We start from the raw sequence: 22,500 nt of genomic DNA on the forward strand, positions 1-22,500 counted from the left end.
TGCCAGAGGTGTAACTCCACCTGTCGAATTTTTTAATGATAATTATGACGTAGGTCACGTGGTTCGGCCGCTATCTTGGAAAAACCGAAAAACTTTGCACCTCTATCTCCGAAAGCGCTGAATAGAAAAAAAAATTGAGACATGGCTCATTGTAAAGAACTCTCCATGGGGAATAACATCTGTTAATGATGTCATAGGTGCCTCCATTATGACGTCACAATTTGACAAGTACAAAACTTCATCCTATCAAGATGAAATTTATTGAGCATAGTCTAGGGATAAATTGGTGGAGAAAAAAAAAAATGACGCCATCGGTCACGTGGTTCGGCCACCATATTTGTTTTAACACAAAAGCCACCTTAAAAACCACTGAAAACACATCCTGGTAAGGGTCTGCAATCTCTGATTGCGCTTTCTTGTTATTTCTTGTTGTATGCCTCACACCATTCATTCAATCATTTTTTACCGGCCCAACGGGCGACCTTGTTTCAAGCGTGCAATACATTTTTCTACCATCTGATATTTTCTGCTGACACAACTAATTTGACTTGGATTTCTTGCTGATTTCTGTTCCAATTCAGGTGTCCTTGGTTTTTGAGGCATCTCAATTTTCCAGGAAAAAAAACAAAACATCAAATGTCACCCTGGCTAACAATACCCACAACCAACCCACATCCCCTCTTTTCTCTTCCCTCCACCACCCCCTTGCAATCCTCCATCAAGCATCAACCCCACACCACTCCCCCACACTCCACTTCCCCCCACAATCCCCCTTCAACTGTCACCCGAGCTAGCAATACCCATGGCCACCCCATACACCTCATCCCACTCCACCTTCCCCCTCACAGTCCCCCGTCAACCGTCACCCCAGCTAACAATACCCACGACCACCCCACACTCCACCCCCCTTCATCATCCCCAATCAATATCAGAATCCTAGCTCGCAATGCGCCGTTTCTCTCTGTGCCGGCAGGATCGAGGTGAGTTCACAATGTGACATCACTGGCAATCTCGAAAATCAACAGTGTAGGGGTTTTTTCGGCACTTTGTGATTGGCAAATAAAAAAAAATCCCTTCAAATTAGACTTTGATGAATGATTGCCAATGGGTTTTCAGAAGAAGAAAAAAATTGCATTTGAGTTCCCCTTCAAGGGTCTTCAGGGTTTTTTCAGTCTTTGGTTCTTGATGGGTTTTTGGGTCTTCAAGGTGTCTTCAGTATTTGGGATATTTTGGGTCTTTGGGGTCTTTTTGGTATTTTGGGTCTTTAGGGTCCATTGGGTCTTTTCGACCTTTTGGGTCTTCAGGGTCTTTTTAGTTATTTGGTTCCTCTGGGTCTTTTGGGGGTATTTAGGTTATTTGGGGTCCTCTGGGTCTTGTCAGTCTTGTAGGTCCTCGGGGTGTTGGGGGAGGAAGGAGGGTCTTTTGGGTCCTCTGTGTACTTTAGGTTAAGTATATCAGGTTACATTTGTGAGTGGAGTCAGGTCAGCTTTCCAACCAATGGGTGAAGAGTGGATACACATACATATATACATACAAACAATTGCTCCGTTATATATAGATTGCATGAATCCATTGATGTGAGGTTCACTTGCTCAAGTTCGTATATTGCAGACAGGCTGATTCCTCACCAACGTTGCTGAAGCTAATTGAGCGATTATGATGTCTTCAAACGATATTCCAGTTGCTGCCTCCTAACAGAACGCTCCATGTAGGTACCACATGCTGTACCAGAAGGCGAAGGGAAACGTTTTCAAGAACAAGCGTGTACTGATGGAGCACATCCACAAGATGAAGGCGGACAAGGCTCGCAAGAAGCTGTTATCGTGAGTGTCTCACCATGGCCCAAGCCCGTTTCCAGATTTACCGTTCTTGTAAGTGGAAGATCAAAGCATCAAGCCATTGTGATCCTCTTTGTCCGTGTGTTTTTACAGAGACCAGGCTGAGGCTCGTCGGTCCAAGAAGAAGGAGGCCCGGAAGCGCCGGGAGGAAAGGATTTTGGCCAAAAGGGAGGAGTTCCTCAAGGGTTTGGCCAAGGAGGATGAAAGTTCCAAGAAGTGAAAATTCACACTTTGATGATGTATTATCTGCATTCTCCTTAATAAAGACATCCCTATTATCTTTTCCATTCCTGTGTTTGTTAAAAAAAAAAAAAAAGGGGGTTCATTCAATTTCTGGAAACCTGGCGCTGTTTTGCTCGTCGTTTGTATGCTGCACGTGGCTGCGGGTTGGTATCGGTTCTTGCAGGGCATCGTGGTGCTCTTGATGCAGTTCCGGCTCGAGGTTTGGGCCAAGATTTGGGATTTGTTCGTGGTGCTGGCGATAAGTCACCAACTCTTTGCGAAGGATATTGGGCGATCTTTAACATCCATCGACTAATTCCAGCAGACGGGACGTTCAGATTAACGTCCATCGGGGGGGACGTCACAGGTTGATGAATCGCCATACCTGCGAAACACCGGGATGCTTGTTTATAGCTGGATCGGGATTCGACCCCACGCTAGACAACGCAGAGAGGTGTGTGTTTACCTCTCGGTCATCTTGCCAGTCCATTCTGTTGTGCTCGAAATGCAGCAACACCTTCAGAGTGCCAGGAGGATTTAATGATCCGTCCGTACCTGTTGTTGTTTGTGGGAAGGAGAGTTTCACCTGTGCAATGAAGGCTCAGTGTGGTGACCTTTTACCGAGTCGCTCTGCATTCCATCATGAGTTTTGTTTGCTGATTTATCAGCAGCTTCTCGTTTGTTATCAGTTCGACTTTGCTATGTATGTTAAGGTGTTACCAACGTGGCTTTGCAGTGGGTTGAGGAAATGTACGACTGGTTGAGTTCTACGAGCCGACAGAACTTTTCGATCCTCCAGCAGTCGAAGTTCATGCTGTGGGTTGAGATGTGCGAGCTTTGGGCTTTCCCGCCAAGCGAGTATCGCGTATTAAGGGTTTATGATAAACCGGGAGTGTGACGTCACTCGTGACGTCGCCATTGGCAGGCTCGAAGCGCAGGAAGTTATTACAACCGTTTACATTTTTTTGAACTGTCACATCACTACGAGATTATGTTTATAAATCGCGCATCGTGTGCTCTCTCCCGTTTGGTATTTCCATCGCGCTGGACGAGGTCAGCTTCCGCTCGCCGTGCGTTCCCTTTGGATACGATCGGAGGAGATCGAAGCGGAAATCCCTCAGGTGCGAGGAGAGAACACGCAGCTATAGCTACCAACGGAGGGAATGTGGAATCGGAGGCATGTGGTGTAGCAGCCGTTAAAAGCGTACGAGGTTGGGCGGTGTATAGTGCTGGGTGTGGAACGGACGATGTGCTTGCTACCTAATCGTGTTTTGTTCTCGTGGTCCGGCGTTTACCTCACGTGATGTAAAACGATCGCACACGTGACCTTGCTGATGGTACTCGCGTTGCCCAACCAGATATGGAGTTCCACGCGTTCGAAAGCGAAGGAGAGAGGACGTTCCAGTATCAGGAAAGCCTGCCTTCATTACCAGTACCCACCTTGCACGAGACGTTGAACAAGTACCTGGACTCAGGTAAACCTCGGTGTTCAAAGCAAAACGTTGTAAATTATGCCTGTGCAGTGCCAGTGGGTGCATCATCCCGGATGGCGTGTTGGAACATCTGTTTATTACGTACGCAAGTATGATGGAACTTTTGACCACCGTACGTACTTAATAAGTAAATGGTCAATTTTACCATCCTGCGTTGTTATTTCAGTGAAGCCTCTTGTGGAAGAGGAAGAATACAGACGCACCCAGGAGGTGGTAAGGAATTTCGAGAATGCAGAAGGACGAGTGTTGCAGGAGAAGTTGCTGCGAAGGGCTGCCAACATGAGAAATTGGGTGAGAAGGTGGAGGTGAATTCGCTTTCCAGACTGTGGAGTTGTTCGTCTTTGTCTTCTACCAATGTGCTTTAAAAATCAGCGCTGTCATTCATTTGGGAACACAACTGCTGCAATTCCAATGAAAACTGGAGTTGCGAAAAACTATCGAGGCTTCCAATTTGTAACACCTGCTGTTGAAACAAGGCACCAGGTATGGAGACGCCCTCAAATTTAGCATTTTCTGAGCTTGTAAAACTAAAAATATAGGATCACTTGACCTCTAGCTTATCTGGACCCTGGCCTAATGTTGTAACATTATTTCCCAACAGAGGGTTCGAGGTTTGTTGGCGTAAACTTGACCTTTGGCAGCACCCCAAAAGAAAAAAAATCCAATGGATTCGAATTCGGGCTGTGGGGTGCCCACTTATGCGCTGTGCCCAGGCTGATGAGCCAATTTCCAAACAGCTGGTGGAGCAAGTCGATGGTTTCACCTGATGTGTGCGGTAGGGCACCGTCCTGCATGAACCAGCAAGTCTGAGTTGGTTTGGAGACGGTAGTTGAGCGATATCAGCGTGGAATCGGCGTAAGACCTCACGGTACCGCTCGCCATTGACGGTCACCATCCTACCATTGGAATCCTCAAATAAATACGGTCCCAGAATACACCATCTGGCATTTTCAATGCACAGAAGCAAGTGGACTTGGGGCCCTTGAAAGACATCTCAGAACCTCCTCAGGAGGCTCAGCACCCCAGAAGATGTGATTGTTGATATCCCCATTCAAATGAAAGTGTGCTTCATCGCTGAATCACCAGGAGTTGATCTAATTTGGGTACCTTTCCATTCGGCCACTGAACCAATCACACATTGTTACTCGTCTTACCATGTCAGTCAGAGTTAGTTTATGTCTTACACATATGATGTACAGGTAGAGCTTGAGTTCAGAAGTGAGAATGTGCCACAGATGAGGCTGAGATCGCCAGTTCTTGGGAACACCGACAGTGGGATTTCTTCGGACTTTCGATGGCAGAATCTCTCACAAGATCAATGTTCTTGTAACACTTGGTAACACTTGGTGGGCGGCCACTGTTGCCTTTATTTTGATTGTTCACGATACCATGAACTTGGAAGTGTTCCCCAAACCACTGAATGCTCCCATCCCAGTCCATTATCGGTGTGAACATTGTAATACTGAATAGTATCGTCGTCGCACCTGCATGTAGGATTTTGTCTCAAACCACAAAGTCACGATTTTCACTTTTTGTTCCACTGTGAACACCATAGTTGACGTAGGGTCCTACTGACTACTTGGTAGAAACGACATACCACCACCACCACCACCACCATAACATGCAAGAGAGAAGGGTATACCAGTAGAAACGACAGAATATCAGGCTGCTCAGAAAGTCCACTTTTTGGGAAGCACTCTGTGTATTTTCTTAGCATGGTTCTTGGAAGTATTGTGAAGGTGTCAAACTTACAAAGTTCATCCTCCATCGTACAAAGTCCTTCCTTGGCATACCTGAACTTCTATCCACCTACAAGGGCTTCATCCGCAGCTTCATGGAGTACCGCTCTCCCCTCTGGGTAGGCTCCCTTGTCTCACATCTTGCTTAGTTTGACACCATGGAAACTCAGGCCTTCAAGATTATTGGAATCTGCCATGATGAAGCTGAGTCTGTGGTCTATCACTTCACCATTGCAGACAGGTCAGTGGTCTCTGTATTCTACCCCCTCCTTTCTGGTCTTGCACTCTCTGCTCTTTCCATGCTTTGTCCCCTCACACTGCCCCAGATTTCTGCAGGCCACACACCTTCCACCATCAACTGCCTTCTGGTGAAACTACCTCGATCCACGATCACTGCTCACCTCCACACAGTTATTCCTGCCTGTGGAACCAACTTCCACATTCTCTTCAATCTTATTCTTCCCTGTCTTCAAGACAGCTGTTCACCACTATCTCAGATCGTTCCCAATCTAAAACAATGATCTTTTATACCCCTGTTACCACTTCCCCCCCCCCCCCCCTCTCCCTCCTGCCACACACCCAAGCTCACCTTCTTCCAAATTTCCAATTTTTCCTTCCTGAGAGTTTGTTTCTGCATCCATCTTGTCCTCCCCGTTCATCCTCCCCTGCAACTCTTTCCTCCTCACAGCCATTACTTGGCCAAGTTCCCCATTATTTTATCCTTCAACCCTGCTGTTGATGTTTTCCCATCCTCTCTACACTTCCTTTTGATCTGTTGCTTCTGATCCGTTCAGTGTTCTAGCTCTTCCACGAGCCCTGACTTTATATGCCAAAAAAAACCTACTTCTGTATGTCAGATTTGCTGTGCGGGCTCGCTCACACCAGTATACGAAGAATGATCCTCCCCGTGCTGTCAGGTGCATTCATCTGCTGAAGCAAATTAATTGGCGAGAGGGAACCATCCTGGATGGGTCACCACTCCGGCACAGGATGGTCGACTGGCTCAATTTTTCCCAAGAAGTCTTTTTTTTTCTTTTTTTTTTATACAGAGTCGAGGCTCGTGAAAGAGCTAACATTTATCAAACAAACAAATCAAACAAACAAGCAAACAAAGTATATAAAAAGGGGAGCGGCAGACAACATGGGGAGAGAAGGGGAGGAAGCACACAAACACAACATTTGAGAGCAGGGACATCGGGAGATGTGTGGGAGGGAGAGGGCTTGGGGGGAGGCAGGATAGGTATAAAACGCAAGGACACCAAGGACTTCCAGGAAAGCAGTTGGTATTTCAAAAAAGTGGAGTTGGTCTTCATTTTGCCGACCTCGGAAGGGTGACAATACCAGTTTATCCAATGACCCATGTATACCACTTTAGCCTCCAATGTATACCAGTTTCTCCTCCAACATGTGTATACCTGTTTATCCTATCACCTATGTATACCAGTTTATCCTATAATCCATACATACAGTCGTGGCCAAAATTATTGGCACCCTGCCACTTTTTTCAAATAATACACCATTTCTTCCAGAAAATTGTTGAAATTAAAAAATATTTTGGTATCCACATATGTATTTCTTTGGTTTGCAGTGGAATAAAACAAAAAAAAAGAGGTTGAAAAAATTACTAAATCTGAGCTTATTCCACATAGAAATCCTAAAATGGCCCAGACAATATTATTGGCACCTTTTAGAAGTTGTTAGAAATAATTAGATTTCAAACAGGTAATTCTCCATTACTTTGGAATTGAACTCACCTGTGGTGAGTTGCAGATGCCTGCAATATAAAAATCACTCATTCAACCAGTTTGAATAGAGAAAAGGAGTCATTCTGCTGTTTTGTGTCACTGTGTGGTGTGTGGACCACAATAAGCATGGAGAAAAGAAAGAAAACCAGAGAATTGTCTGAGGAGGTCAGACACAAGATTGTAGCCAAGCATGGACAATCTCAAGGCTACAAGTCCATCTCCAGAGACATTGATGTTCCTGTGTCCACCGTACGCAATGTTTTCAGGAAGTTTAAGGCCCATGGCACTGTAACCAACCTCCCTGGACGTGGCCGCAAGAGAAAACTTGATTGACGATTGCAGCGATGGATTGTTCGAATGGTGGAGAAAGCACCTCGATCAACTGCCAAACAGATTCAAGCTCACCTTCAGACCCAAGGTATGACAGTTTCAACTCACACCACCTGTCGCCAACTCAATAAAAGGGGGTTATATGGTAGGAGACCCAGGAGGACCCCACTGCTGAGAGAGAGAGACATAAGAAAGCCCAACTGGAGTTTGCCAAAACAAACATGAACAAGCCAAAATCGTTCTGGAAGAATGGGCTGTGGACAGATGAGACCAAATTAGAGCTTTTTGTTGAAGCACATCATCTTTTGTTTACAGAAAACAAAATGAAGATTCAACGAAAAGAACACCTTCCCTACAGTCAAACATGGAGGAGGTTCAGTGATGTTTTGGGGTTGCTGTGCTGCCTCTGGCACGGGGTGCCTTGAATGTGTGGATGGCATCATGAAATCAGGAGATTACGAAGGCATTTTGAAGCGCAATGTTCAACCCAGTGTCAGAAAGCTGGGTCATGCTTCCGTCGAAGGTCATGGGTCTTGCAGCAGGACAATTACCCCAAACACACTTCAAAAATCACCCAGGAATGGTTCAAGACAAAACGCTGGAGTATTCTGAAGTGGCCAGCAATTAATCCAGATCTAAATCCCATTGAACACCTGTGGGGAGATCATAAAACACCAGATGGGAGAGGGCGCCCTTCAAATCTGGGAGAACTGGAGCAGTTTGCACAAGAAGAGTGGGCCAAACTGCCAGTAGAGAGGTGGAGGAAGCTCATTCATGGCTACAGGAAGCGCTTGACTGCAGTTATTTTGTCCATAGGCTGTGCTACCAAATATTAAGTCAAGGGTGTCAATAATTTTGTCAATGCCATTTCTTTTTATTTTCTGATTTAAAAGGACATTAAGTTCTGAATCAAAAACAAAGGTTCTGTTATATTAACAGTGAAATAAAGAATTGTGGAGACCAAATACTTTTGTCAATTTCAACTTGTTTTTCGAGAAAATTGTGAGGTATTTGAAAAAAAGTGCAAGAGTGCCAATATTTTTGGCCACGACTGTATGTACCACTTTTCTCCAGTAAAATTTATCAACTTCCTGATGTTCAAAGATTGTCAACTTTGTCACATGTCAGCCATTTTGTATTACAAATGATTTTCCTTTACACACATGTATCTGAAGTAACATTTAAATAAAAGCCTGTTTTTGTACTTTAGTGTGATACCGTGGTCTGAGATCCATATAACCATTCAGTTTGCTAATGCAATTGGCATAAACCATTCAGTCATCCAGAAGAGGCACCTGTGATCGATGGCAGGCACCTGTGATCGATGGCAGGCACCTGTGATCGATGGCAGGCACCTGTGTTCGATGGCAGGCACCTGTGATCGATGGCAGGCACCTGTGATCGATGGCAGGCACCTGTGATCGATGGCAGGCACCTGTGATCGATGGCAGGCACCTGTGATCGATGGCAGGCACCTGTGATCGATGGCAGGCACCTGTGATCGATGGCAGGCACCTGTGATCGATGGCAGGCACCTGTGATCGATGGCAGGCACCTGTGTAGAGGGCATCATGTTTTTTCCTGCCATCCTACAGGGCATGGTTTTGCCTTCTGAACACCCTATGGACCAACTCAGCCCCTGTCCATGTGACATTGTATTTGCTCACATGCTGTATTTTCATAATGGCATTTATTTTGCCCCCTGTGACAATTGCTCATACAATCATGACGCTGACGCCTCCCCCACCATGGCTTTAGCTGGAGCAATGGTGGTGCAATGCAGCATACCTGGACACGAGAAGCGAGTCCCAGATTTCCGTTAATGCCGGGGGTTGTGGACCCTACCTGGAGCATTGCTGGCAGCCCCAAGATGGCACGCAGGTGGCACGGTGTTCCATCTTGTTGTGGCATTTGTTGCATTTCTGGAAGCTGATTCACACGTGAGTTTTAAACAATAGAAATTTGAGCTTGGAAGCTCAGCAGCACCTGTTTGTGGGTAGTCTTTGTGCAAAATCATGTGCCTTATCCACTTGTGGTTCACCTCAGAATTTGCTATCCGACAAGAAAATTATATTCAAGGCCTCCCTGTTCCACATAACCTTGGCATTGAGACAACCTATTCCACACCAGTGGGAAAACTACATTCACTAGCAGAATGCAACAGACCTTTTGTCATTGAAACCAGTTTGACCAACTTTTAAAAGCAGTTTCAATTAATTATTTACCTTCCATAAAGGTAAAAAGTCTCATACAACAATCTCTCCATGATGAGGAATTTAAAAGGTTTTCTTTTTTGTTAATCCATTGTATACAACATACAACATGCATTTTAAAGGCCATTTTCCCTGCTAGAGCGGGGGTTAGCCTTGCGGTCCCCATGACAATCTTCTCCATTTTGCCCTATTTTCTGCATCTCTCCTTGTTAACCCCCTTGCCCGCATTTCTTCTTCCACCATCTTTAGCCAAGTCTTTTTCGGTCTTCCCCGTCCTCTGCTTCCTTCTACATTCATTTCCATCACTCTTCTCAACCAGTCACTTTCATCCTTCCTCAACACATGACCAAACCATCTCAACCTGTTCCTCTTCACAGCATCAATCACAGGCTCTATTCCCATCATCTTTCGCAATTCACCATTTGTCTTCCTCTCTCTCAACGATACTCCACACATCCACCGAACCATTCGCATTTCCACCCTTTCCAACCTTCGTTGCTGCTCTACGTTCATTACCCATGTCTCGCTCCCATAAATCATAACACTTCTCACACATGCAGCATACACCTTTCCCTTCAGCTTCAACGACACTCCCCTCATCATCAGCACGCCACCCAGTTCCCGAAACTTCTTCCATGCACATCTCACTCGAGCAACCGTTGCCGAGTCTGATCCACCTTCTCCATTCAGCATGTCTCCGAGGTAGCAAAATGTTTTCACACCTTCCAGCTTCACGCTGTCTCCAAGATCCAACTCAACATTTCCTCCATCTGCAGCTCCCTCTGTGCACACCTTACATTTGAATGTAGCTGCCACACTGGTTAATGACCCTCTCAGACCACTACATTTTTGATGAACCCACTCAGCGCACATTGTACATTGAATGGAGTTCACTCCGACACCCTTCCTACACACAGCACAGGGCCACTTCCCAGTTCTTTCCACCTCACCACATGCTTTACCACTTGCCATCACCTTTGTCTTTCCGATATTCACCTTCAGACCTTTTGTCTCCATACATTCCTTCCATGTGTTCATCTTTTCCTTCAGTCCATCCATACTTTCCGCAATCAACACCAGATCATCTGCATACAACAACTCCCACGGTAAACCCTCCTTTACGTTCTGAGCCAGCACCTCCATCACAGCTACAAATAGTAGTGGACTTAGTACCGACCCCTGATGCACTCCCACCTTCACCTCAAACTCACCACTGTTCCCGTCCTTCGTCCTTACAGCTGTGCGCGCTCTTTTGTACATTGCCATCACTACTCTGATCAACCATTCCTCCACTCCTAACTTCCTCAATGCCCATGTCAATACTTTGTGTGGTACCCTATCGAATGCTTTCTCCAGATCAACAAACCCAAGAAACAACTTCTTCCTCCTCTCCATGTACTTCTCCTGCAACTGCCTCACAATGAAAAGCACGTCTGTCGTTCCTCTTCCTGGCATGAATCCAAACTGCATTTCGTCGATCTTCACTTTCTTCCTTATCCTCCTCTCCAACACCCTTTCCAATACCTTCATTCCATGCTCCAATAACTTTATCGCTCGGTACGAGCCACACTCCAGAGGGTCACCTTTCCCCTTGTATAGAGGGACGAGGGTACTCAGTTCCCAATCCACTGGAATGCGGCCTTCTTTCACCACCAGATTACAGATCTCTGTCATTCTCTTCACACCCCAACTTCCTGCTGCCTTCAACATATCTCCCACAACTCCCGTCGGCCCTCCCGCTTTTCTACCCTTCATTGCTTTTATCGCTTCCTCAACTTCCTTCTCAGTTATCTTCTCTGCCGGTCCTAAAACTGGGTTACTCTCTATGTTGCCATCCCATTCATTCTCTGTATTCAACAGCATTTCCATATATCTTTTCCATCTTCCTTTAATTCCATCTGGGTCGACAACGATTTGTCCCACTTCATCCTTCAAGCAACTCACCCCCATCACATCACACCTCTCTTTCGCTATCTGCTTTGCAATCCTGAATACTGCTTTCTCACCCTCTTCCGAATCCAAGCGTTCTCCGAACATTTTCCTACATGCCTCCTGCGCCTTTGCTACCTCTTTCTTTGCAGCCTTCCTGGCTGCCTGATAACGTTCATGCTCTGCTGTTTCTGCTCCCGTACCCTTCGCCTTCTGCCACTCCTTGAACTTCTTCCTCTTCTCGTCAATCCTCTTTCCAACTTCATCATCCCACCACCATGTTTCCGAGTGCCTCGGTGGTCCTTTTGTCCATCCACATACCTCACCAACGGCTCCCAACAGACAAGCTTTCATTGACATCCAACCACTTTCAAGCTCAACCACATCATCCTCGACCCTACTCAGCCTCTCTTTTAATGCCTCCCTTACTGTCACCTCTTTCAACCTCCACACCTTCATTCTCGGTTGGTACTTCACCCGCCGAGCTCTCCTCGCACCTTTCACCCTTACGTCGCAGACAATTGGAATGTTAATGTTAATGTTAAGACAAATGTTAATCCATTGTATGTATAGGGCATAATGGTTAGAGCATCCATTCCAAGTCTGGGAGGTCGGTGGGTCCAATCCCGGCCAAATCATACCAAAGACTTAAAACAAAATGGTACGTGCTGCTTCCTTGCTTGACATTCAGCATTTAATAGGATAAAGCATGGGAAAAACCCCATATGATGGCATCCATGGGGAGGAAATTCTCCCTCGATTGCCCTGCTGAGTGCAGAGAGAAAAGCAATGTCATCAAGATGATGTTGCTGGTACCCAGAGTGCTCTGGGAATCGACGTCACTTCCCGTAATCTCAGCCGCTGTGCTTGTGTGAAAGTCAGGTCTGGTATTACCTCATGTATCTGTCTGCACATGTGCCTATCTCTGCTGTTTCGGTTGTCCTGTTACGTCCTGATCCGTTCAATATACTCGGACTATCTCTTCCATGAGCCTCGAATATGTATGCGAAAAAATATATAAAAAGGCAAAACTCTTGACTTTGAGCTCACTTTAGGTTTTCTTTGGAAATTTGATAATAACAAAATGAAGAAAGTGCCATTGAGTTGGGTGACGATTTGGAGTCTAAGTGGATGCAATGTTAGAAATGATAGAGTGTGCACCGAGTGGTGCCCTTACACCTCCGTACTTGGACAAAACCTCAGGCTTGTTTACTTTGCAGGGAGAACTTGGCGGTGGATCGGAGTGGAAAGACACCACTCGACATGGACCAGTTCCGCATGCTGTGCTGCACATGCAAGATCCCTGGCCACCATCGGGATACCTTGGTCTCTCATTTTCGCACAGGTGCGCCGAGGCTTTCCCAGGGTAGAATTGGACCTGATAATAAAACAGAACAAAAGATGAAGTTTTCACTATTTATACACAATAATTGTCGAGCATGGACATCATCTTCTTCTTTAATGGGTCATCATAGGATCTTTAATGTACACCAACTAATGCCGGCAGACAGGACGCCCAGTTTAACGTCCATCCGAGGGACGACACATACATTGATGAATTGTCCAGCCTGCAAAACACCGGGATGACAGGTTTAGTTGGTTTGAAATTTGAACCCTGGTTAGACGGCTTGGAAAAGAGTGCTCACATTGATAGGCTATCCTGCCAGCCCAGTATCAGCTCCAAAGTTTTGCCACGATTGTCAGATTTCTTGCAAAGCTCCACATTCAAAATAAAATGTTATTGTATCTGTACACGTGTTCATTTCTTCTTAAATTATCTTCTTGTTTTTCGCAGAAAAGGAGGGTCACTGCCCAAGCCATGTGGTTGTTTTGTGTCGAGGACGTGCCTTCACTTTTGACACGCTGGACCCTAATGGTGTCATACTTGCACCTCCAGAGCTCGCAAGGTGATGAGATGTGTGGTTTCAGATGTTGCTATGCTCTGCCGAGTTGTACTCATTTGAGACTCGTGCATTACCTACTCTGATGTGCCACTTGGTGAGAATAGCTTTGCACTTGTTGTTGCTTTGTGTTTTTTTTTTGTTTTTTTTTGTATACGTGATTGAGGCTCATGTAAGAGCTAACATTAATCACAAAAAAACAAACGGACACGTAAAAATCATATAATAAAGGGAGTGGGACAAGATGGGGAGGGAGAGGATAGCATATCAGTACAACAGTAGAGAACAGGGACATCAGGAGATCTGTGGGAGGGAGACGGCTTGGGGGGTCGAGGGATGGGAAGGGAGGGGTGGGAGAGGTATAAAACACATGGACACTGGCTAAGACTCCCTGGAAAGAAGTTGGTATTTCAAAAAAGTGGATCTGGGGTGAAATTAACTGAGGTAGAAAAGATCAAGGTTTTGTATGGGGGAAGATAAGAGATGGTGGTGAACAGCTGTTTTAAAGACCTGGAGGGAGGAGTGGGATTGAAGAGAGTGAGGGAGTTTGTTGCAGAGGTGGGAGAAAAGAGGAATGAAGGCGCGAAGGTGAGCAGAGAGTCTTGATTTTGGCAGGTTAAACATAAGAGGGTTGCAGGCAGATCTTGTGCGACCTGCAGGAATATTTGGGGGACAGAGCACAGACAGAGCTGGGGGAGCTAGGCCGGAGAGGAGTCGGTAGGAGACAAAAAGTCCACCAACCTGCCTGTGGTGAGTGAGTGAAAGGCCCTCGGAGTTAGCTTCATCACGGGAGATTCCAATGATTCTGAAAGCTTTGGTTTCAACGGCGTGAAGCCGAGCTAGGTGTGACGCAGGAGCACCAGCCCAGAGGGGAGACCAGTATTCCATTGAGCGGCGGATGAAAGCCTTGAACGTGGTGAGGAGCTCAGGTGTGCCAAGGAAGGACTTCGCAAGATGGAGGATGCCCAGTCGGCGACTGGCTTTGGAGGCCAGCTTGCAAATGTGGTTTTCCCAGGAAAGATCATGGCAGATAGTGAGACCCAAAAGCTTGAGTGACAGAACCTCTTGGAGAGGATTGTTGAGAAGGTAGATGGGAAGGTTGTCCAGTCGGTCTTTTCGGAGAGACATAGTAAGAGTGTGAGATTTGTCAGGATTGAAGGACATGTTCCACTTGTTTGACCAGTCTGTGATTTTGTCCAGGTCTGCATAGAGTGAGGAGGCTGCAGACTGCCGATCTCAGGGTTAAGATATGGAGCGGCAGAGAGTAGAGTCATCAGCAAAGAGATAGAGATGATTTTCCAGAGAGTTGGAGAGTTCATTGATGAAGACCAGAAAAAGCACAGGGCCCACAACACTGCCTTGGGGAACTCCAGCCTGAACAGGAAGGGGAGACGAGAGAAATTGATTGTCAAGTGAAGGTCAATCAACTCGAGGAAAATTACTAGAATGGCACTTGGTGGAGAGAATATCTCCACCAGGCTGAACAATGAACAGGTCACGTCTTGTATCCCACTGATAGGCCAGATCTGGATTCGGACCTGAACCAAAATCTGATTGGCTTGTCTTGTCACTTAACCAACTGCTCCACCAAATGTTGTCATAAGTCGTCCATAACTTTTTGAAATATCATGTTATATTTTCTTTTTTGGCCCTATCGCTCAATAATGAAGAATCGCTTGAAGAATTAAAAAAAAGTTTCGTATCCAGATTCGAATCTTCACCAAAATCGAATCTATTCGTCCTTGTCACACACCCAACCTGTACACCAAGTTTTGTCCGAATCCATCCACATCTTTTTGAGATATCCTGTTCACAGACAAACAAACATACAGGAGTGAAAACATAACCTCCATCCACCTTTGGCAGTGGAGGTAATAAAGAAGAAAAGGAAATGTCACTAGGCTCAGAATTTCATTGAGAAACAGGTAAAAGTTTCTGTTAGCTTTTACTGTTAAAAAAGAGTTTATAAAAAATGTGTATCAGACCGGTATTGATGTATAGAACTGACGTGTGCAATGCAGATCGAAGATGTGACAAGAATGGAAAGAACAGAGATTACAATGATATGATGGATGAACGAATTGTCTCTGAAAGAAGGAATTCCAAGCAAAGAAATCAGGAAAAAATAAAAAAATCGATACACGTGAAGCAGAACTTGGGAAGAGTAGACTTTGTTGGTATTGTCATGGGCAACGAAGATTTGGAAAATTAAGCTGGAAAAAGCAATAGAGCTCGTGGTAGAAGAAAGTCACAAAAGTAAAATGTCAAGAAATCAAGAAAGACATGGAATGTTTAGATTTGCACGGAAATGCTGCAATGGATCAATTAGTGTGGAGGAATGTCATTTGACCAACCCTTCAAAAAGTGTGTGTGTGTGTGTGTGACTGTGTGTGTTTTTTTGTTTGTTTGTTTGTTTGTTTAGTCATTGTTCCATTGTTTTTTAGTCAAGTCACAGCTGAATGTAACAGCAAGAATAGATAATAACCACCTTTAGAGGCCATTTTTCCTCGCAAAGCGGGGGTTGGCCTTTTTCGGGAACCGTGGTTGTTGTTGTTTTTCGGTCCCCTTTTTGAAGCCATGTTTTACGGCCGGATGCCCTTCCTGACGCCAACCCTTTTTGCCGCCTTTAACGACAAGCAGGGAATTACCAGTGAACTGGCACTCAATTAGCCGACCTCGGAAGGATGACAGGCTGAGTCAACCCCCCTGGCGTTAATTCAGCGATCGACCGGGATTCGAACCCAGGATCCTAGGATCCTAAGCCGGCACCCTAGCCGCTAGCCCAACACCAGGGCTGTAACAGCAAGAATATTACAAGAATTACATGAATATTACAAGAATTACATGAATATTACAATAATTATAATTACATTACAATATTACAAGAATAATTCCAATTACATGGAATCATCTAACAGCAAGAATAGATGATTCCATGTAATAAGCTATCATGCTGTTCGGCTCCCAATGAAATCCGATTACTGTGCTAGATGCTGGTCTCCTGCTGCTTGGACAGGATGTTGAATAGTCGTGTCTTAAGGAGGGAAGCCCCTTTTTGTATACAAAGTATAGGCTCGTGAGACAGCCGGAATTGGAATGGATCATTAAGGAAAGGATTGGGGGATGGGTGGGCGTAGTTACCTGTGAGTAGGAAAGTTTAGTTTAGGGAGAGTTAATGGGGGTAGAAAAGGTCACAGGCAGAGATGGAGGATGACAGGAGATGATGGTGCACTACCACTTTGAATCCCCTCGAGAGAAGAGTGCATTTGCACCTATTCAGGAATGCAGTTCCATTGGGAGGAGAAAAAAAGAACAAATGAGTGGAAGTGTGCAATAAGCCTGGATTTTGAGGGTTTAACATGGAGGGACGGAGTTTATTGGAGGAGCACGTGTGTCCTGGACAAATTTGGGAAGGACGGAGGGTTGAAAGAGCAGAAGGAGCAAGACCGCAATATAAGTTGTTAAAAAGCAGAGATGCCACCAACTTGTCTGTGATGGGAGAGCATCAGGCCTGGTGCTTCTGCTTCTTTGTGTGAGATCCCAATGGTTTTAATCTTTGTTGATGTGTGCTTATTAGGCAGTTGCAGAATGTAAAGGACAAGTGCCATGATGAGGCTGATGGGCCTACCATTTCCGCTCTGACAAGCGATGAGAGAACCCGCTGGGCACAGGTACGAATACACTCGAGCAGATAATCTACTGCACATTTAAATCTCGGTTTGAACATTAAGAAAGAGCGTTTGAACCAACCAGACAAAAATGCTTGGCGACAGGTGTAAACTAGCACGCCACTCAGTAGAGCGCATACTCCCGCTGTGGGTCAAGTTGGAATAGTACGATTTCACAAAAGTTTGATGGAGTAGTTCAGTGACAACACAAGACAAGACAACACAAGACAAGACAACACAAGACAGACACTGCACAGATATATATTTAGAATATATAGAAGATAATGTTAAAAAAAAAAACAAGGCAATTTCACTTACATTTTCGGATTCAGCGTTCAATTCTATATAAGTGAGTGTATTTTGAGGCATGTGTGACTTCAAATAAAATTGTAAGCCAAGAAAAACGTTCGTTTCATTCCTTCGGGATACAACATGTAAAACTGGCCCAAACGTCAAAACAAAACTCGCTCATTTAAGTCGTACAAGCTAATGCGACCACTCATTCTTCTGGGAAGAATCCCGTGCACATGCTTGTCACACTTATAACTCACCTAAGTCTTTATAAGTTCATCAAATACTGACACCGCGATTGACATTCGCTGAGGTAAATGTTGATATCTGTTCTGAGGTAAAAAAAAAACAAAAAAAACAATTAAGCATTATACGTATCAAACGATACATTTTATGCAACGGGGAAACCTAATACACACTTTGGTGGTTTTAAAATGACAGAATATGTCTTTATTAGAAAGAAAGAAAAAAATGAACATTGAAGACGACGCTGCTAAAAGAAATACACCGCTCTAACACATAACCACAAGTTTAAACTACATTTACAAGAAATATGAGAACTATCTTCAAATCACAATGTTAAATATAGAATACTAGCAGAAGTACCCGGCATTGCCGGGCGGGGGAGGGGAGGGGAGGGGAACGGGGGGGAGGCGAGGAGGGGGGGAAGGGGAGAAGAGGGGGGGGAGGGGAGGGAGGTGAGGAGGGGGGGGAGGGGAGAAGAGGGGGGGAGGGGAGAAGAGGGGGGGAGGGGAGAGAGGGGGGGGAGGGGAGAAGAGAGGGGGGGAGGAGAGAAGAGGGGGGAGGGGAGGAGAAGGGGGGAGGGGAGGAGAGGGGGGTGATGGGGGAGGGGGGGGTGATGGGGGAGGAGGGGGAGGGGAGGGGGGAGGAAGGGGAGGGGAGGGGTAGGGGGGGGAGGGGGAGGGGAGGGGAGGGGAGGGGGGGAGGGGGGGAACGGGGGGGGGAGGGGAGGAGAGGGGGGGGGGAAGTACCCGGCATTCCGTGTATAAACGAGAGGGGGGGATGGGGAGGAGAGGGGGGAGGGGGAGGGGAGGGGGGATGGGGAGGAGAGGGGGGAGGGGGAGGGGGGAGGAGAGGGGGGAGGGGGAGGGGGGAGGGCGCGCGAATCGTCGAATCAGCGCGCTGCTCTGCCACCGATTCAGATTCCGTGTATAATATTCCTCGCTGAAAAAAAATATGGATCTACAGATGAAAAAAAAAAAAACCTATGTGGTGTGAATGGCAATGTTCCTCACTGAAATGTGAAAAAACGCAATCGCACGGCAAGGAACATCACGTGATCGCTCTGAGCGATCGATTGCAACTCTGCGTCCTGTCGTGGGCATGGCCAACGTGGCCTCATGCCCCCAGGTGATTGGCTAACTCGAGCTCGAGAGAGCCATAATGCGCTACGTTATGGCAAAAAATATGGATCTAAAGATGAAAGGGAAAAAAACCTATGTGGTGTGAATGGCAATGTTCGTCGCTGAAATGTGAAAAAAGGCAATTGCTTTTTGCTCTGTAATACGTGCGAACGCAGTTATTGGCGGCAAGGAACATCACGTGATCGCTCTGAGCGAATCAGCACGCTGCTCTGCGACCGGTCAGATTCCATGCATAATATTACTCGCTGAAATGTGCTGAGGTAAAAATATGGTTAAAAAATATTATGAAATCAATTTTTAGGTCGGCCATGTTCTTACCAGGCTCAATGGCCATGTCTGTGCCAAATATCAAGTACGTGAGCCTCTCCGTTTAGGAGTCTATCGGTAACATTACACACACACACACACACACACACACACACACACACACACACACACACACACACACACACACACACACACAAACTGTGTTTTATATATATAGATATAGAAGATAATGTTTAAAAAAAAAAGAGCCCTATCTTCCAATGGTAAACAATCTTTCAAAAAATTCCTGGATCCGGAATAATATCCTGAGCTTCACCAAAAACTAATCAATTCTTCCTTATCCCAAGGGCAATCATCCCACCAACTTTCATCCAAATCCGTTCAGAACTTTTCCAGATATGTTCACAAACACGAACACACGCACACACACACACACACACACACGCACGCATGCACACACACACACACACGCACGCATGCACACACACACACACGGACGGACACAATCGAATGCATTACTCCCTGGCGGGGAGTAATAAATGTGTATCATTAGTCCTGTAACTCACCTGCCCCAGCCATCTTTGAATCCTGTTTGTTTTTAGACCGTTGACCCCATGATGACCCACTTGAATGTGAGGTGACTATCTCGGTCATCAACAATGTAGCCAGACCCTCTCCAGTTATTTAGCCATGCCCATTTCCCAGTCACCAGCCGAGCTTCTCCCAACCCAAAGCACGTCCAGCTTACTGCGAACCACTTTATCGTACAATCTGTTGGTTCAACTACTTACACCGGTGACATTCTGAGTGCCTAGGTTGCCATGACGTTGTGTTACAGCCGTTTCCTTGTCCTTCCCTCTTCCCGACTATTTTTGTTGTTATTCCTTGTGATATTGTCCTCTCCATTGCTGCCAGGTTCGGGACCACTTGCTGACCCTTTCCCCCCAAAATGCCGCCTACCTGCACATCATCGAAAGCAGCCTCGTTGTGGTCGGTCTTGACGATGCTTCTCCGGAGGCATCTGCTGATGATTACAGCCAGGTATGAATACTCATTACCGGACGATAACTATTCCGTTGCTTGCACATGCTCATCCAACATGGCGTCTCCCTTCCTGCCGTCAAGCACCCACGCCCACTCACTTACGGCAATGCAAACTATCCACACGAACACATCATCAATTCAAATAAAAGCACATAACAACCAAACATGACGCTCCGGTCTTCTTGGATCCTCATTGATGCCAAGTTATATTGCTTGCTACCTCAACGTGTGGTTCTTTGGCAGGCAGAAGCTCCTACATGATAACAAATTCGCGCACCCAGTTGTCCTCTTTGATTACGAGGCCGACCATGAACTCTTTTGTGATATGGTACTTCATTGTTATTATTTTTTTGTTCTAAGCAATTACCGTTACATTTATGACTCTTGTCTTTCAGTTACAGTCACATAGCTTGACTGGAGACCTGCGGTGCAGATGGGGGGACAAGTCATTCAACCTTTTGGCCTTTCAAAATGGCCTCTTTGGCGCGTGCAGTGATGTAAGTTGCCCGGGCAGTAATGAGACGATAGTCGATGTAACGTTCGATGTATTCCCGACGTATTTCACTTTTCACGTCCTGTGATGCCGACAGCATGCACCTTACGACGCCATGGTTCCGGTTCTCTGCACTTACTTCATGGACCAGGAGATAAGGAAAAGCAATGGCATTTGGCAGGTGAGTTAAACTTTGCTTGATATTTGGGTTACCCTCTGCTACGTGCTGAAGTTGACTAGTTACGGCTATTGTGGGAACTTTGTTACAAGGTGTTTTCACCCCCTCCCCACCACCTGCAGACGCTCCTCTCCACTGATGTCATTGCACTCGGACAGGAATACGGGATTGTTCAACTGTAGTTTCTTATGAATGGAAAATTAGAATATTATTCCATTCTTTCAATTAAGACATTAATTATTTTAATAGTTATAATGTTCGATTTGTTTCCTCAATTCTATTGGCACGTCTGGATTTATAAGACTAGGGACGATTTCTCAATTGACTGTCGGACTTTACATCTTTCTTTCTTTTTCGTTTTTTTTTGTATACAAGATCGAGGCTCGTGAAAGAGCGAACATTAATCACACAGAAAGACAAACCGACACATAAAACATATAACATCGGGAGCGGTAAACAAGATGGGTCGAGAGGGGGAGGAACACAAACGCAACATCTGAGAGCAGGGACATCGAGAGATCTGTGGGAGGGAGAGGGCTTTGGGGGGGGGGGAGGCATGGGAAGGGGGGGGTGGGAGAGGTATAAAACATATGGACACTGCCAGGACTTCCAGGAAAGAAGAATGTTAACAATGTTAACAAAATCTAGTTAACGATGAAAATTAATTCAGAATGGTATGGCACTATAGTCTCGCGGTATGCACACTCACCTGTGAGCTGTCTAGCCTGTATTTGATTCTCGACCCTGCTATAAACTCTCATCCTGGTGTTTCCTAGACTGGGTGAATCATCAATGTGTGTGCCATTCCTCGGATGGATGTTAAACTGGACATCCCATCTGCCGGAATTAATGAATGCACATCAAAGATCCCATGGTATCTTTCGTGAAGCGTAAGCGAGCTAAGCCGGCATCCTGGAACAAATTCCAATTTCCTGTTATAACTTACAGGAGGCACTACATCAGAGGCACAACTGCACCCTCTGCAAGTCGTGCTATCCACAGCCACGTGCAGAATACGAGAGAAAAAAATTGAAAATGTTGGGAGTAAACAGTTGTTTGTGGGTTTTGAAAATGACCTTTCTCTCCTACAGCATGCATATTATATCTCGACCAAATCTGTAGCACGTAGGGCACGAACATGACAAATTGATGGAAATCATAACCTGGGACGGTAAGTGATCAGATGGGGATTCCAAGCAATCCGACCCGTTTGTTGTGCATCATGATGTGTGGGTGAATATTGCTGTACTTGGCGGTATCCGGTGTTCACGTTGACCGTACGTGTTGCCTCCAGGGCATCGTACCAGAAAGGCAGTTGACCCTTCCAGAAGAGCTCAGCTTTGTGGTGGATGAGACGGTTCTGGCTGCTGTGGATCGTGCAAAGGAAAACTACAAGCAGAAGGTGGATTTGGTCAATAAACGATGTTCTACTTGTTGCTTTTCTTTTATTCCAAACTGAAGGTAGCACCATGTGGTTATATACTGCCCAGCAGGCAAGGTTCAGGTCCTGATCCGTGGCTTGCCTACCGGGCACCAATCCGAGTTGGTGGCGTCTTCAGTGCTAATTATGGGTCTTCACAGTGTCTTATCTTTTCTAAAGTTAGGCCTTATTTATTTGACTATTAATTCGTTCAATTTTAAAAACGATAGTTTAATTTACAAAACAATAACTATACCAATGACCATTAACCAGCTCGATGCTTGCATGAGGACAACACCAATAGGATAGTCATCATACATGGCTGGCTCCTCGAAGGCCTGTGG

At 45.7% G+C, this 22,500-nt stretch overlaps 2 protein-coding genes across 5 annotated transcripts in view; both read left to right on the forward strand.

Moving 5' to 3' along the window:
• RPL19 (ribosomal protein L19) overlaps positions 1 to 2,121 on the forward strand; it is a 7,494-nt gene extending 5,373 nt beyond the window's left edge. Inside the window, exons 5-6 of the mRNA XM_068120388.2 lie at positions 1,713 to 1,823; positions 1,932 to 2,121. Of these exons, the coding sequence (XP_067976489.1) occupies positions 1,713 to 1,823; positions 1,932 to 2,058 (238 nt within the window). The 3' untranslated portion in view covers positions 2,059 to 2,121. The remainder of the gene's footprint in view (positions 1 to 1,712; positions 1,824 to 1,931) is intronic.
• Positions 2,122 to 2,775: 654 nt separating this feature from the next.
• CROT (carnitine O-octanoyltransferase) overlaps positions 2,776 to 22,500 on the forward strand; it is a 25,387-nt gene continuing 5,662 nt past the window's right edge. Inside the window, exons 1-12 of one of the 4 annotated variants that reach the window (XM_068120386.2) lie at positions 2,776 to 2,876; positions 3,119 to 3,181; positions 3,419 to 3,535; positions 3,720 to 3,858; positions 9,126 to 9,307; positions 12,730 to 12,854; positions 13,305 to 13,416; positions 16,988 to 17,081; positions 19,937 to 20,062; positions 20,461 to 20,562; positions 20,656 to 20,739; positions 22,031 to 22,138. In XM_068120386.2, the coding sequence (XP_067976487.2) occupies positions 2,809 to 2,876; positions 3,119 to 3,181; positions 3,419 to 3,535; positions 3,720 to 3,858; positions 9,126 to 9,307; positions 12,730 to 12,854; positions 13,305 to 13,416; positions 16,988 to 17,081; positions 19,937 to 20,062; positions 20,461 to 20,562; positions 20,656 to 20,739; positions 22,031 to 22,138 (1,320 nt within the window). In that variant the 5' untranslated portion in view covers positions 2,776 to 2,808. Of the gene's footprint in view, positions 2,877 to 2,919; positions 3,182 to 3,252; positions 3,272 to 3,418; positions 3,536 to 3,719; positions 3,859 to 9,125; positions 9,308 to 12,729; positions 12,855 to 13,304; positions 13,417 to 16,987; positions 17,082 to 19,936; positions 20,063 to 20,460; positions 20,563 to 20,655; positions 20,740 to 22,030; positions 22,139 to 22,500 lie in introns of those variants that run through there. The other 3 variants (XM_068120385.2, XM_068120383.2, XM_068120387.2) reach the window with 3 other exon arrangements.

The sequence above is a fragment of the Myxine glutinosa genome, unplaced genomic scaffold (assembly GCF_964187855.1).
Source record: "Myxine glutinosa unplaced genomic scaffold, kmMyxGlut1.1 SCAFFOLD_2877, whole genome shotgun sequence".
Taxonomy (NCBI): domain Eukaryota; kingdom Metazoa; phylum Chordata; class Myxini; order Myxiniformes; family Myxinidae; genus Myxine; species Myxine glutinosa.